At 37.1% G+C, this 18,007-nt stretch overlaps 1 protein-coding gene across 3 annotated transcripts in view; it reads right to left on the bottom strand.

Annotated features, from left to right (window-relative positions):
* shroom2a (shroom family member 2a) overlaps positions 1 to 14,772 on the bottom strand; it is a 45,792-nt gene extending 31,020 nt beyond the window's left edge. Inside the window, exons 1-2 of one of the 3 annotated variants that reach the window (XM_046847322.1) lie at positions 14,053 to 14,772; positions 13,683 to 13,951 (exon numbers count right to left, since the gene is read on the bottom strand). In XM_046847322.1, the coding sequence (XP_046703278.1) occupies positions 13,683 to 13,919 (237 nt within the window). In that variant the 5' untranslated portion in view covers positions 13,920 to 13,951; positions 14,053 to 14,772. Of the gene's footprint in view, positions 1 to 13,682 lie in introns of all 3 variants that reach the window. The other 2 variants (XM_046847332.1, XM_046847341.1) reach the window with 2 other exon arrangements.
* Between the last annotated feature and the right edge of the window lie 3,235 nt (positions 14,773 to 18,007).

Below are 18,007 nucleotides of genomic sequence, written 5' to 3'. Positions count from 1 at the left end.
TTAAATGATTTTAGCAAATGGCTGCAATATAACAAAGTGAAAAATTTAAGGGGGTCTGAATACTTTCCGTATACACACACACACACACACACACACACACATATACATACATATATAAAATTTAACAGTTTTGCATTGCATTACAATTGCGTTGTCTTTATGGCATGAGGCCAACTGTGGTGTGCAATGCTATGAGTTTCTCTACTCTACAATTTCTCTATTGTAACATGCTTCAATATTTCCATATGACATTTGAATCCAAATAAAGTAATGTAGCATGCCTGGGTATCTTTAGAACAACATGAAATTAACCAATACATTACTAGACAAAGATGTTCTTGATTGGTTGCTGCACTCGAAGCAGCAAAAGTCTTGAAGGTGGTTAATTTTTCATTCTCATGCAAGTATGAGAAAGTCATCTTAAACCTAATAATTAATAATTCCAATGAATGATCAGTTCAACACTATTACAAATTGTAGTATAATGTTAGAGATATAAATTGAATTTTAAATGATTGTTGCTCTCATTTCTTTCGGTAACCACTTTAATAAACAAAATAAGATGTGAATAACAGCTAATGAATTAATTCATTAAAATTTGATTTTTACTAATACCATATTAATCTGAATAATCTAATCAAAGTGGGTGGAGACCTTTAACCTATGTGGCATTTATAACTTTGAATTACTTGAGTGTAATCTAAATATTGAGCTGATGTAATAAGGCACAGCTACAGACAGGTGGGATGTTTAACTGCAGTAAAAGGGAAAAGAAAAACACAAAAAAACACTTGCTTACACCACATTATAATGCCTCTTTTCTATTATTCTTATTTCATCTTATGCCAATACAAAAACAGTGACAACAGAAAGTAAAAAAAAAAAGCTAAAACATTGGCAGAGTTTAAGTAGATGATGCGAGCAGTGTAGAAATTAGAGTTATATAAACACAAGGGAAGTACCCTTATCCATTTTTCATAATATCATGGATCTAAATATTAAGTAAAACCTGATACTGATTAGAGACTGACATTCTGCTAGTAACTGAGCCCCTCTGTTGTCCAGTGTTATAAAACATCCCAGATATGATGGTATTGTGCTTTAGGAAAAGCTGTGCTCTGTTCATAAGCATGATTTGTGTTGGCTCATTTACCAACATTGTTGGACTGGATGAAAAAAATGTAAAATCTCCTAAAATAGATGTCAGCATCTTAAACTAGTGCCAGTCCTATTCTCAGTTTCAGACTTATACCAACTTAAGGAAAACTACTTTACAAATCTAAGAACATCACAACTCACTACAGGTACAAGCCAGGGACGCATATATCCTCTACCTTGCTGAATGTGCATTTTGGGGCTCACTGCAGTGAAGGGAAAGGATGTGGATCTGTGGAATGTGTGTGTGTTGTGCTGACTGTTGTCCTGTGTGTGCAATGCTGAGTTGACAGCTTCTCTCTGTCCCGCAGGTCTCCCACACACTGCTCACAATTTCCCCCACAGCTTCAAATACACTCACACACCATAATGCTTTTGTCTTGTGCTTGAAAACTAGCACAATACCGCACCAGGTCTTGTTTCCTTGACATAAATTCTTTAGAACTGTTAAAGATAATGCCAAGCATTAACCCCATGTGTTCAGGTCAAGAGCAGTACCTTCAATAATAGTGCATATGAGATGCCTGAGGCTAAATCTAGAACAATAAGTCTGAAACAATGTAACAAGCAACAGTCAAATAAACAATTTGACCATATAAGAACTCCAACACGGATGGCGCTTGGTGCCATATCTCGTGGGAATCATTAATACCCGTTCGACTATGGAAATGAAGGCCTGAGAATCTAATACGGAAATAGTGTCACTGCCTGAGGGAGAAGGCAAAACAATGACAACTGAATACGTAGACACCTTTTATCTTTTTTTTACTTTTGATAGCACACAAGACAACGGCCCACATGCTTTACATATTTCACTGATACCATACAAGTGATGTCTTTCAGCACTTTAAAAACACTAACACTATCTCAAAACTGTTGTATTTTTTTGTCCAAACATCATTTTCTCCCAGATCTTAGCAGTCAGGTGGAGACTAAACACTAGATTTGTGTGTTCCTTCCAGCACATGTAATGTGTGGGTGGGTGATATGACATCACATCACTAGAACATTTGTACAATACATGACACACTATATGGACAAAAGTATGGGGATTTTTTCAGCCACATGTGGTTCTTCCTCAAACTGTTACCACAAAATTGGAGGCCTAAATTCAATGACAATTATATTGTGGTTGAGTGAGCAATACATTTACGGCATTTGGCAGATGCCCTTATTAAGAGCGACTTACAATAATCTCATTGATACAACTGAAGGTTAAGGGCCCCAAAGCACCACAGGAGCAGCTTAATGCTGCTGGGATTTGAACTCAAAACCTTTCAATCGGACGTCCACAGCGTATCCACTGAGCTCTCACTTCCACAACACAAATCTCCACAACCACACTTCAAAATCTAGTGAAACATCTTCACAGTAGAGCAGAGGCTATTCTAATGGGGAGCACATAGGAATCTTATGGAACACAGGAATCTTATGGTCCGGTGTCCACAAACTTTTGTCTATATAGTGTATGTAATATGATGATAGTAATGCTCATTTATATGCTAATGTTCAGAAAAGCTGATTAACAGTGAAAATAAATTAATAAGGAACAACAGTGTAATCTTTGCCATCAGAGTTGGTAACTTATTAAAATACGGAAATCTCTATTTTCGATTTATAAACATTTTATATTATTATCACACATAAGCTAGCATCTTGAACCGTAGCATGTACTTGATGGGTTTGATTGTTTCATATTTTATTACAACAGACTCTACAGTTCACACAAAAAATGTGAAAGACTAAAAACATCCACCGTGTGTGAAGTCCTTGACCAGAAATGCCTTAATGATAGAGGCCATAGTACAATACTAGAATAGTTTAAACCTACAGAAAGACTACAGTAACTCAGTAACCACCCTAGAGAACAAGCATCCTGGGGCTAAAAGCCTAAAAACGCGAAGCAGATGAGCTACAACAGCAGACACCGAACACCCAACTGGTTCTACTCTTGTCAGGCAAGAACGGGAATCTGAAGATACACTAAGCACAGGCTGGCTAAAGCAGGATAGTGGTGAATTAAACAAATGTTGACAATTTCGGCTGTGGCATGCAGAAAGTAGGTTTAAGGTCATTAGGTGTAAATGCAAGAATTCATAAACGGAACCTGCTTCATGTTAACAGTTCAGGACCACCTTTGAGATGTGTTAGAAACTTGAGATGGACAAATGTGTAACAATTTTGTGATGCAATTATGTCAACGTGGACCAGACTCCAGACTGAAAGAAATGTTTCCAACACCTTGTGGCAAACATTAGAGCGAGGGTTTGTCCTACTGTATCATTAATGTGCATCATTAATAATAATAATCTTAAAAGATCAAGGATATGTTCATAATGCACATTTGAAATGGCACAAATCAGATATTTTTGCTAAATGCACAAAAGACCTTTTTTAATCTTTTTGTGTAAACACACACACAAAAAAGATCCAACATAGGTTTAATATGATAGACTTATCTTAGTGCCACACAGAGACATTGTAGTCAAATAAGCAGGTTTTCAATGATGGCGTTAAACTAAGGTGTATGATCTGATCCATTTTTCTTCAAATAAATATCTTTGCATTGAGCGTAAAGACAGATGGGATCTCAAAGTGTCTATCTAGCATGTAAACAGTGTACAACAGGATTACTTGGGATCATTGAAAAGAGGGATTTAAAATAAACACAATGAAGACCTCAGGCAAAACCAAAGGTATGAAAAGAATGCTAGGAATGTTAATTAGTTCCAGTTTTCTCCCCTTTTTTTTTACTTCGAAATACTTTCCATTTAAAAATAAAGCCAGCAAATTCTGGTACATTTATTTCCGTTAATTAGTGAATCTGTGAATAACTAAATCGAGTTAATAAGCAAAGCCTCTCAGTGAAAGCTAAGGCTTTTTCACAGTAATCGAGCAATGAATGGATAGGTGTTTACAAAGTAAAGAACTAGGACACAGAGAAATGTGAGCTTGTCACTAATACAGTTTATCCATCTTTTTAATACTAACAGGTATGAATGAGAACAACTTTCACATTGTTACTGGCTTAAAACAGAATACAGACTTTCCAAAATAAAGTGAGCCTGGATGCCTTAAAACGTGCATGTCCTAAAAAAACCTGAAGGGTTCTTCAGAGGTTATGAAGATCTCAGTCGAGTTCTTGGAGGGAATAAAGTGCAGCACAGCATGTACAACAGCCTTCATTTAAAAATCCAATGGCTAAACTCCAAGTGAAGGTTAGCCTATAAAAGTTGTCCGGGTCTTTTCTAATCCAAACTAAATTTATCCCAGATGCTAGATTGTGCCTTTCCAACAAGCTTCAGGCTGTCAGGTATAATTCAGTACGTTTGGAGAATGCTGCGAAGTTCGGACATTCCATGGATGCTCCTGGCACTGCCAGTTAACTTGAGAAGCCTTGCTGAGCCCTCAGAGAAATCAGGCAAAAAGTCAATGCATCCCCCCCAAAGGAAGACAAAGAAGCATATGTATATATTGGATTCATTTAATAATGGAGCATTCGCACTCACTTCTCTCCTCAGGTGATAAACAACTGATTAGCCAAACATTAAAGGAGCTTTTTGCGGTGAGAACACTACACTGACACAGAGGTCTAGTTCACACAGCTATTTTCCCAATAACAAGTCTGACGATTACAAAACTGCCAGTGTATCCTGCAAACATTACTTGGAAACATGCTATTCTGAAGAAACCCATGACGTATCTGAGTCCATTCTCTATAGTGCATATTTGTGGTGCAGATGTTGCGTAGCATAGTCCAAATACTTAGTGGACAAATTATATTCTCTGGAAAGTTTATAAGGTCTAAATCAGCACTAAACCTGCGAAATGCCTTGTTACTGACCGATATTAATGGTCAGAAAGTGTTTATTTTCTAGACCATCATGGCTTAGACAACAGGATTATAAAAGTATATAAATGCACTTAGTCTCATAAGCTATGTCTGCAATCAGAGCCTGCACAGAAAGTTATAAATGACGAATGCACCACATATATGCAGTTTCTAAAAATGTATAATACAGTGGCACTTTTCTGTGAGGTGTTTATGTCTTTTGGAAAGAATCTGTGAAAAAGTGGCAGTCTTCAGGATAAAGGCCTTTGGGGTTTCACAGAAGCAGCACATGCTGGATTTTGACCTTATTAAAGTTCAGAAGCGAGAAAAGAGTGGTTGAGGAGAAGTGTTTAAAGATATTATAATTCAAATTATAGCAGGACTTGTTTTGTCAACATGCCACAGCAGTACTTGTAAACAGAAACAAGATAAAAGTATGCAACGTTCTCCTTTAAATAATATGAAAACTTTCGGGAGGTGATGTTATCAGAACTTCCCACTGGATGCTTTAAAACACAACTGTGAATAATTGTCTAACAGTATGTCCTTTGTTTGTGCTTTCAATCTGCTAAATGTCACAACAGCCAACATTTATTTGTTGGTTTATTTAATACAGAGAATCTTTGTCTTTCTTTGTGTGGTTTCAGTCTAAAGATCTATAATATTTGCAGATATAATACTGGCAGGTACAATGTATTTTATGTTGTTCTTTAAAGCTAAATAAATTCATTGCATTGAAAAGAACACTTTCTAAGGTTGCACATTACTATCCAATCTTACTTTACTAGATTAGTTTCAGATCATCAGCATGTCAGTCCAAACTAACTGATCCACATGCACAAATCTCATAGAAGCTGTTGTAAATATTGTGGCCTCTATCCGTCGTGAAACTAAAAACATTTTATAAATTAACGTTTTTAAATAGCATATTAAAAAAACAAAGCTTTATTATTTTGTATATTCACAGTATCAGTTAATTATAAAGCTACAGTTGCCTCAAACGTTTGTAACCGTCAAATGATTCTTTGCTAGGGAAGGGGAAAAAACAGCCTAAAATGTTTTTCCTGTAACAGTTTTGACTACTTTCCAAAGTACTTAGTGACTAGTAAAAATGTTTACACTCCTTGAGGGGGTGCCAAAATATTAAGCTTTTCATTGTTTCAACAACATAATTTCTTAGAATGCTTGAAAGAATGAAATTAAATGCACTCTTGAGACCTCAGTTTGTCACTGTTTGCTCATCTACCTTTGGGGAAAAGCCAGTGAGTTAAACTTGGACATAACATGAAGGTATAAAATATAAATCATAATTCAGATTTGTCTGACAAAACTGACATGTCTGTGTGCTCAAGAATATTTTCTGGGATGTTTTATTTATTTATTTTTCACCTTAATGGATTACTTATTATTTTGCTTATTTGCCACACCTGATGCAACCTGTCAAGGGCCTGATAAACTCATACATGAACAAGGAATAAAAGAACTGGGAGAAATCTACCCTGTTTAACTCTTGCTCATTTCTGGAACAATGATTTGTTGATAAGACAAGTAAAAGATTATTGTGCCATTTAAGGCTTGGATCATTATTATTTTTTTGCCCAGGACTGTACTTGTGCAACCCCAAAAACAGAGCTGTACTGTGTGCACCATTGTGTTAAGAAACACCAATGAGCAGACAAATGTAAACGTGAGCTGTCCATGGACACACTGCAGATTATCAGTGTAACTATGACACTGGCCTTGTAAAATGCTACAGATAAGGTAGAAGACTGTATATGCACTGCCAAGAATCAATGGCACATTTTGGGAATAAAAAGTCTGGCATAAATCTACCTGCTATATAAGTGCCAGGCTTTCTGTTCACAAAACATGTCATTGATTTTTGGAGATAATAAATTTGTTGCCTCAAATGTGTATGATTTTAGGGCATTTCATTTAGCCTTGGTGTCTTGTCCAAATCAGTTTGGGAACAAGATGCAACAATTGACCGTTTCATTTATAATGCTAAAGACAAATTTTTTTTTGTTTTTACACAGACCAGAACCTTCTGAAGTAAACAGGCCAGAAACTTTTGAACTGTAATAAACGGTTCACACACACAGCATGAGGTTAATAATCTGAATGATACAAGAGCCACTGTGCGAGTTCCATAAAAGGTATAATTGACAAATAACAACATGCAAGAGTATAATATTAACTGATCTCACCACCTGCTGAGGTGTGACCAGGTCTCCAGGAGGTATGGAAAAATGCCAATGTTCCCTGCTGAGCAAGTCTCTCAGGAGGTGAGCAACAGAATATCCATTCAACCTCACAAACTCAAAAGCATTGTCAAGCAGCGCCAAACCATTCAGAAAGTCTCCAAGTAAAGGATCCAGCCTAAACTTCTGATCTCCTTAAGAAGCTAAGCAATGGCAGGAATTCTACTTCTCTGGGTCACATGGCTTTCAAAAGTACAGCGAGTTCACAAGAGAAGCCAAAGCAGGGCATTGGATGCTGGAGAATGTGCACGCTGCTTAAAACAGCTGGACTTTGGAAGACGTTTGAGCTAAAGCATACACAGTCAAAGCATGTAGATCATTCCATGCTGAATATATAATAAACCCCGAAATCAACCAGCAAGGTCTTTCAGAGTTGATCATTAACCAGTCAAAACACAAGAGTTTCGACCTCTGTTCTAAATGAGTTGCCAAAGAATGTGTTTCAAGGCTGAAAATGCAATGTTTCCATTTCAGGCCATGTGCATAGATGAACATATGCCATCTAGTCTACACTTCCCACTTTAACTGCCAATAGATCACATAAATGTGTTTCAGTCAGCTCTTTATACATTTCTGACAATTACTATGTTGTCAGAAATATTTCTACAACCTCTTCAATCCTATGTTACAGCGATGAGCAAATCAGAAGCCCAGGCAACACAACAAGCAGATTAGCATACATACAGAATCTCACAAATGTGAGTGCACCCCTCACATTATCAGCAAATCTTAAGAGACAATACTACAAATATTAAGTTTGGATATATTATAGAGTAGTCAATGTGCAGTCTTCTGGAAATAACATACAGCAACTATTGTGAAAATAACTGGCAACAGCAGGGAGTACAACGTAAGTGATAACAGCTGTACATCATGTAACCATGCCAAGCCACACATACTATTCATCATGTTTATGTTTTTGTCATGCTTGACAGGACCATACAAATGTATGTATCTTGTATAGAGCTAACACTGACCACTGGATGTTCAACAAGGCATCTAATGGCAAAGAATGTTGATCTCCACAAAGATGGCCTAGGCTATATGAAAATCGCTATTATCCTAAAACTGAGTTACAGTACAGTGGCGAGGGTCATACAGAGGTTTTCCAAGACGGTTTCCACTCGGAACAGGTCTCGCAAGGGTCCATCAAAGAAGTTGAGTCCTTGTGCTGTGCGCCAGGTGCAGAAGATGCTTCAAAAAACAGACGCATGAGTGCTGGCCGCATTGCTTTAAAAGTTGCAGAAGAGAAAGGTCTGGTCAGTGCTCAGACCGTACGCCACACACTGCAAGTCGGTTTACACAGCTCTCAAGAAAGCCTGCAAACTGTTTGCTGAAGACAACCTTTACAAAAGCATGAATTACTGGAACATGGATTACATATATTGTGGTCTGATGAGACTACGATAAACTTGTTTGGCTCAGATGGTGTGTCCAGCATGTGTGGTGATGTCCTGGTGAGGAGAACCATGAAAATTGTGTCTTGCCTGCAGTCAAGCATGGTGGTGGTGGTAGCATCATGGTCTGGGGCTGCATGAGTGCTGCTGGTGCTGGGTAGCTACAGTTGAAAAAAAATGCATTCCAACATGTACTGTGTCATTCTGGAGCAGAAAATGATGCCCTCCCTTCAGAAACTGGGCCGAACAGAACAAGAAAACAACCCCAAACACACTAAGCTGACAACTGCCTTGCTGAAGGAGATGGAGTGGCCAAGTATGTCTCCAGACCTGAACCCTATCCAACATCTGTGTGGCATCCTAAAGTTACATATTGGGGTGTAATGGTACAAGTTAGTACCCAAATCTTTCAGTACTGTGCTTTCGGTTCGGTACACATATATCGAATGCAATACTTTTTTCAGGAGTTTCTCAGGAATGTATAAAGTGGCAGACCGCTTCCCCACCTCACACTTTGAGTTTTTGTTATGTTTTATTTTTAAACTTGAGAAAACAGCAATACCAGGGGTGTGTATATTATCTATATACATGTAAAAAGAAACTAGAGTTAGTGCGGTAGTCACTGTGCCCACTCACGCCGTACCGGAAATAAAGATTTGTTTTACGCATGCATGAAAACGCTAAAGAATCGATAGGATAAAATAACTAATTACATTTTTTCATTTTTTTTTTTTTTCCTGATCAATTTATTTTTGGTGGAAATGTAATTGATTTCTCAATGTAAACAATATAATTTAAAAAAGTGTATTGCATTACATTTCTTTTTAAAAAAATATTTTACATATTACTTAACCAAGAAGCATTTTATTTAAATTTGTTTTAAAATTTTAACTGTTCAAATGTTGATGTTCACTTTCTTTCGGCTTCTCCCATTAGGGGTCGCCACAGCGGATCATCCATATTCATGATCCGCATGTTTGATTTGGCAGGTTTTTACGCTGGATGCCCTTCCTAACGCAACCCTCCCCATTTATCCGGGCTTGGGACCGGCACTAAGAGTGCACTGGCTTGTGCAACCCTAATGGCTGGGATTGGTTCCCTGACCGGGGATCGAACCCGGGTTGCAGTGGTGAGAGCGCTGCATCCTAACCAATAGACCACCAGGGAACCTTAAATGTTGATGTTCACAAATATTAATAAACTGCATTATTACATTTTATTGTTTCGCATTTCTTCCCCCTAACTGTACCCAAATTGTACTGAGGCGTGACTTAAAAACCGAGGTACGTACCGAACCGTGAATTTTGTGTACCGTTTAGGTGAGACAGACAGACAGACAGACAATTCAGAGTTGCTCTTGCAAACATGCAGGTATATAAAAACACAAAATTGTGACACTGTAATCCACAGCTCCCATGTATTTCTCCTGCTGATTACATCCAGTCCACTTACAGTTAAACACATGTAGAGAAAATAAAAATGCTACCCAGACATGAATAACATCTTGAAGTTCGATATGAGAACAGAACTTCAAATCAGACAGCCAAAACATGAGCCAAGGTTTTTCCTGTCTTTGTTGATGGCACAAACACAATAAGATACATTCATAACTTTTAATCAACAAAACACACAGTTACACTTGTGGAATATACATCTTTTCAGTATGAGCAAAGCCTGAGACAAAATGCATTAGAAAATAAGCCCCAAGAAGTGCCTAAAATTATTAAACTTGCTCACAGCCAAACGTGAACGTGTCATTTATCAGTCAGTAAAATAGTCAAACCCAGTATTGTTTAACCAAGACCTTGTTATACACAGACAATTGAATATATTGCTGCAAACTGCATCTGTTCCAACACTACAGCACTTATAAATCAGCTTGAAAAGGTGTTTCAATGACTGATATGTGCGCCAAGTCTTTTGTATGCAGGCATATAAGAGGCATAATATGGAAGAATCCACATAATACTATAATTATTGATATTTTTATGATGCACATGTTTGCATGATATGTTGCTCTGATTTTTCCCAATTAACCAGTAAAAATGCAGTGCCACATTAAAACATTTCAGCATTGAAAACCATTGAAAATTATCGAACTTTCATTTAGGTGAAACAGGGATGGCTTAATGATTTGTTAAGGAATGTCGCAGGAATATTGTTATTTAGGGCCCGAGACTCTGAATGGAAATTGTTTCCATTCAATTCTATTTGTATAGTGCTTTTAACAATGGACATTGTCCCGAAGAAGCTCTACTGAAATGAATAGATTGTGTATATAACTTTAGATTTATAAATTCAGACCATATTATGTATAAATTTTTTTCCTAATGAGCAAATCAGTGGCAACCGTGGCAAGAAAAAACTCCCTGAGATGGCATTAGAAAGAAACCTTGAGGATATTTACATACTGAGGAGGGCAAATAATGTTTACAGCAGCAGCCAAAAATTCACAATCTTCTGGATGTGTTCTTACCCTACAACAATCCATTCTTGTGCTTTGAATAACAAGTTTAAGCTAAACCGATACCTGTAATGCCTCAGTACTTCAAATCGGCATACCTTTCACACCCAGAAACATTCTATTTAAAATATATGCATTTATAAACACTCAAATTTGTCTGAATTCACATCATACTACAGTTCCCTGACTAGACCTTCATTTCACTTATTTTAAATGTGTTCTGCATAAAAAACATGCCTGAAATTTTTGCTTAAAACAGAAAAAATTAAATAAAATAAAAAACAGGAGACAAATTATTTGTAATAACAGGCTACAGCACAGGTTCATGAGAAACAGGACATCTGAAAGGATGTGTGCCACTAAATATTTACATTTCAAGTTTATATATATTACACACTAATTTTAATAATTAATCAGACTTTTATGCAATAAATATTTGACTGGGTGACTGTGCTCACTTAACAAAAAAGTGAAAAAAAGATAAATGGAAAGACCAAAGTATTTAAAATGTAAAATATATTGAGGTAATGCTTGAGAACATGCCAGCGTTTGATCTCCTCATGAGGTAATTGTTAGATTTGAAACACAGCTCAGTTTTTAACCTTTAACAATTAAAGAGATTCATTCACAGAAAAACTCATATTTAATCATTCTAGTAAACTCGGATTGGACACCTCGAACACCTCAGCACGTGCACAGAGTAGCCATTGTGAGCAGACAAGCTGGAGTTGGATTGACTCGCAGTTGCTGATGGGTAACGGGTTTTTGTGACACACTTTGCACCACTGACAATAACCATGCCAATCTCCAGAGACTGAGGATGCCAAATTACCCAGTAAACAACAGGTGATCACTTATCTTCTATACACATGCTCAGAAAATACGGGGGTTTTGTTTTCTTTTTCTAATTTTATAGTTGACAGTAATTAACTATTAGTATTTTATCTAATAGTAAAAGCAAAGCAAAAGCAATATAATTTCTGCTTTGGAGGAATTCATACTATTGCTTATGTTTTTCATTATTTTGGTCTTTTATTGAGTGAGGTCTTGTGCCACGTGGAGGTGGGTATGGTCATCCGGGAAGAGACAACTGCCATCAGGAGGAAATGTTTTACCAAATCATAATGGTAATTGATCAGGAAACGACTGCAATTCTAAAGACTGAAACAGATCCAGTACTGTAGCTTTACCCTGATACAAGCAGGCTGCAGAACAAGCGGCTAACAGAGTCTAAACTCACAGATAAATTGTAAAAGTATAATTTCTGTTTATCACAGACTGAAAGACTGGGGTATAAACTATACTGAATACATACTGTAGTTTATCAGTGTGAACAGGTGTAAAGGCAGTGAGATGAGTGTCAGAATGTGTCATAATAAAGACACAAACAGTTAATACTGTACGAGAAATGAGAGAGAGAGAGAGAGAGAGAGAGAGAGAGAGAGAGAGAGAAAAGTGATATGTATTAATGTAAAAAGTAATTAAAAAGAGTACGAAATTATATGCCAGAAAGTAAGAAAGACAATACTGTGAAGAAAGTAATATGCTATAAGAAATAAAACTTAAAAAGTGAGATAAGTGATATACCACAAGAAAGAAAGAAAAGCTGAAGAAGTGAAATGAGTGAAATGGATGGATGGATGGATGGATGGCCCAATATTGTGAAAAAGTGAGATAAGTAATTTGCCTTTAGAAAAGAAAGCTGAAGTGAAATGAGTGAAATGGATGGATGGATGGCCCAATATTGTGAAAAAGTGAGATAAGTAATATGGCATTAGAAAAGAAAGCTAAAGAAAAAAAGAAAGAAAAGCTGAAGTGAAATGAGTGACATGCCATAGGAAAGAGATAGATAGATAGATAGATAGATAGATAGATAGATAGATAGATAGATAGATAGATAGATAGATAATGTGAAGAAAGTGAGATATGGCATTAGAAAAGAAAGCTAAAGAAAAAAAGAAAGGAAAAAAGCTGAAGTGAAATAAGTGACATGCCATAGGAAGGAAAAAGAAAGGATAGAGATAGAGAGATAGATAGAGATAGAGATAGATAGACCAATACTGTGAAAATGTGAGAAGTAATATGGCATTAGAAAGACAGCTGAAGTGAGATGAGTGACATGCCATAGGAAAGAGATAGATAGATAGATAGATAGATAGATAGATAGATAGATAGATAGATAGATAGATAGATAGATAGATAGATAGATAATGTGAAGAAAGTGAGATAAGTAATATGGCATTAGAAAAAAAAAAGCTAAAGAAAAAAAAGAAAGAAAAAAAGCTGAAGTGAAATAAGTGACATGCCATAGGAAGGAAAAAGGAAGGATAGAGATAGATAGATAGATAGATAGATAGATAGATAGATAGATAGATAGATAGATAGATAGAGAGAGAGAGAGAGAGAGAGAGAGAGAGAGAGATAGATAGATAGATAGATAGATAGATAGATAGATAGATAGATAGATAGAGCAAAGAAAGTGAGAAGTAATATGGCATTAGAAAGAAAGGGTAAGATTAGAAAGACAGAAAGAATATGAGTTTAAAGGCAATGTGGAGGGCTTGCTGTTGTACCTTGGTGATGATGAGAGGTTCTCGATGTTCCCGTCCTCCTCTCAGAGTGAAACCCCACGGAGCTCCTCCATACAGAGACACACACACTAATTTCCAGGCTTCACCACAGCGGCCAGCGGCGGCAGCAGCAGCAGCGCGGTCATTAGTCGCTGTAGTCTGGTCCTGGTCAGAGAGCAGCCTGTGATCACGCACACTGAAGCCCGGCTGCAGCCCCACTGGATGATCCACAGCGTCCATTTCCTCCTCACTGACTCTCAGCCTCCGCGTGTCTCTAACACACAACCGACTTTATTAACTAAATTTATCTCCGAATAAAACACTGAACGTGCTTTAAGCGCGTTTATTCTGAGGGCAGCAACACCCGCAGCACCTGCTGGAGCTCTGCAGAAAGGAGCCGCTTCCACACCGCCATGGTGACTGGATCAGTGGAAGAGGAGCATGCTGATGCTGAAGGCTTCTCACACGAGCGCTCTACGGTTTTCCCTTTCCTTTCTCTCTCTCTGTTTTTTTTTTTTACTCCTAATGAGGTTGTGCTTTAAAACCAGCCTACATTTCCAACATGGGTTTCAGCAACAAGTTTCATCAAAAACAATGTAAAGGAAAAAATCCTCAGTTTCGCCTTTCAGCCAACTTTCCTTCTTAACTTGGTTTCAGTCGCTAGCAAGGATGCGGCTAATCGGTTAGCTCGAAAACGGAGATTAAAATAAAGGAAATTGTAACCTGATAATTAAAACATAAACCCAATTAAAGCAGCAGTATTTATAATTATAAATGTATAAATGTACAAAACGCTATAAAGAGTCGAGATTTAAATAAAATCGAATAAAATAAAACTACACCAAAGTATAAACCGGCAGCAGCAGGAGGTTCCCAAAGCTAACCTCGGGCTACCTTACCTAATTTTTAATTAACTAAAAAGATTTATTTAAATACAGACATAAAAATCAATTTACACATTTATCCCTAAAAGCCTGTACATTAAACTCTTGACCGAAATGAAAATGGAGTAATCGCCTCAGATGCAAACGCGCTCGGCGCTTAGCGTCCTAATGAAAGTCGGAGTACTTTGTTGCCAAGTCTCCTGCTGGATTACGGGAGACAAACCTGGGCTTAGTTCCAAATTCCTCTATACTACCTATAGAGGGACACTAAGTAGGGTATGAAATAACGCATGGCAGTAGCCTATGTAGCACACTTTATGTCCGATAGGGGGCAATTTTAGTCCCATACCCTCGATTGAGCAGCAGAGGCGCGGTTGTAAAGTCTACCTGTGGCTGTGATGCAGATTCTTAAAGAATCAGGTGAAATGTCTCCCCCTGCTGGTTAACTCCAACTACTGAAAAGAAAAGAAAAGAAAAGAAAAGAAAACAATTGAATTGAATTGAATTCTGAAATCTTTTCACAACTCCACTGTCTCCTGTTTACATTTCATCCAACAGGCCAGTTTTGCAAAGCCGATTCAGATCAAGAGTTTCAGGTAATGTTAATTAAGCATCAGATTGTTGTGGGCTTACTATAAATTGCTCACTGGATTTTTATAACTCTGCAGGCTACTGTGCATTAAGTGCAACAATAACAAAATGGTTGAAATCACTTAGTTCACATTTTTTACCCATGCTGATGGTTCATGTGCACAAATATTAAGCTGCTGGCCTTCAGATATATTATTGCAAAAATAATAGTCAATCGTTTTGAAGCTATAGTTAAATAAAGTAGAAATATACAAATGATTTGAATATAATATGGATTTATGAGATGATGCACCACACCCCAGAGACAACCTGTTCAATTGTGTGCCTCCAACTTTCTGGAAGCAGTTTGAGAAAAAACACAAAAGGCTGGAATGTCTTTTATTTTATATATATATATATATATATATATATACACAGGAGTGCAGAATTATTAGGCAAGTTGTATTTTTGAGGATTAATTTTATTTGAGGATTTAATTTGAACAACAACCATGTTCTCAATGAACACAAAAAACTCATTAATATCAAAGCTGAATATTTTTGGAAGTAGTTTTTAGTTTTAGCTATTTTAGGGGGATATCTGTGTGTGCAGGTGACTATTACTGTGCATAATTATTAGGCAACTTAACAAAAAACAAATTCATACCCATTTCAATTATTTATTTTTACCAGTGAAACCAATATAACATCTCAACATTCACAAATATACATTTCTGACATTCAAAACCAAACAAAACAAATCAGTGACCAATATAGCCACCTTTCTTTGCAAGGACACTCAAAAGCCTGCCATCCATGGATTCTGTCAGTGTTTTGATCTGTTCACCATCAACATTGCGTGCAGCAGCAACCACAGCCTCCCAGACACTGTTCAGAGAGGTGTACTGTTTTCCTCCTTGTAAATCGCACATTTGATGATGGACCACAGGTTCTCAATGGGGTTCAGATCAGGTGAACAAGGAGGCCATATCATTAGATTTTCTTCTTTTATACCCTTTCTTGCCAGCCACGCTGTGGAGTACTTGGACGTGTGTGATGGAGCATTGTCCTGCATGAAAATCATGTTTTTCTTGAAGGATGCAGACTTCTTCCTGTACCACTGCTTGAAGAAGGTGTCTTCCAGAAACTGGCAGTAGGACTGGGAGTTCAGCTTGACTCCATCCTCAACCCGAAAAGGCCCCACAAGCTCATCTTTGATGATACCAGCCCAAACCAGTACTCCACCTCCACCTTGCTGGCGCCTGAGTCGGACTGGAGCTCTCTGCCCTTTACCAATCCAGCCACGGGCCCATCCATCTGGCCCATCAAGACTCACTCTCATTTCATCAGTCCATAAAACCTTAGAAAATCAGTCTTGAGATATTTCTTGGCCCAGTCTTGACGTTTCAGCTTGTGTGTCTTGTTCAGTGGTGGTCGACTTTCTGCCTTTCTTACCTTGGCCATGTCTCTGAGTATTGCACACCTTGTGCTTTTGGGCACCCAGTGATGTTGCAGCTCTGAAATATGGCCAAACTGGTGGCAAGTGGCATCTTGGCAGCTGCACGCTTGACTTTTCTCAGTTCACGGGCAGTTATTTTGCGCCTTGGTTTTCCACACGCTTCTTGCGACCCTGTCGACTATTTTGAATGAAACGCTTGATTGTTCGATGATCACGCTCAGAAGCTTGGCTATTTTAAGACTGCTGCATCCTCTGCAATATATCTCACTATTTTTGACTTTTCTGAGCCTGTCAAGTCCTTCTTTTGACCCATTTTGCCAAAGGAAAGGAAGTTGCCTAATAATTATGCACACCTGATATAGGGTGTTGATGTCATTAGACCACACCCCTTCTCATTACAGAGATGCACATCACCTAATATGCTTAATTGGTAGTAGGCTTTCCAGCCTATACAGCTTGGAGTAAGACAACATGCATAACGAGGATGATGTGGTCAAAATACTCATTTGCCTAATAATTCTGCACTCCCTGTATATATATATATATATATATATATATATATATATATATATATATATATATATATATATATATATATATATATAAAACTTCTATTTCCATATAGTGTAGGTCAAACTGAGCCTCTAGAAAATAGTTTTTCTAGATGAATCCATAATTTGTAATGCTTATATGTGTCAGAGTAAGAGTAAGTCTTTTCGCCATGTTAACCTTCATTACAAATCCAGTACCCTTTTCACAAATGTCACAAAGTTGGAGTCACACAATTGAACATGTTGTGTTCAAATGTGGTGCATTTGAAAATCTTATAAATCAATATTCTATTCACAATGAAAACAAAAACAAACATTTAAAATGTTAAAACTGAGAATATTAGCATTTTAAAGGGTAAAAAATGGCACAATTGTGAATTTGATAGCTGCAACAGGTCTCAAAAAAGTTGGGACAGAGCCATGTTTACCACTGTGTAGCATCACGTTTTCTGTCCGTAAACATCTGGTAACCAAGGAGACTAGTTGCTAGTTTTGGGAGAGGAATGTTGTCCCATTCAAATCTGTAAATTTAATGTAAATCTACTTTATCTGATTTATCCACAGAGTTTAAATGTAATATTTACAAGTGTATCTCAATAAATTAGAATATAATTAAAAAGTTGATTTATTTTAGTAATTCAATACAAAAAGTGAAACTGGTATATTATACAGATTCATTACACACAGACTGATATATTTCAAGTGTTTATTTCTTTTCATATTGATGATTATGGCTTACAGCTAATGAAAACACAAATATTAGAAAATTTGAATATTGTAAAAAAGTTTATTATTGGAGACTCGTGGTGTCACACTCTAATCAGATAATTAAATCCAAACACCTGCAAAGGTTACCTGAGCCTTG

The sequence above is a fragment of the Silurus meridionalis genome, chromosome 1, assembly GCF_014805685.1.
Source record: "Silurus meridionalis isolate SWU-2019-XX chromosome 1, ASM1480568v1, whole genome shotgun sequence".
NCBI classification, from domain to species: domain Eukaryota; kingdom Metazoa; phylum Chordata; class Actinopteri; order Siluriformes; family Siluridae; genus Silurus; species Silurus meridionalis.
This window is presented reverse-complemented; position numbering and strand designations above follow the sequence as displayed.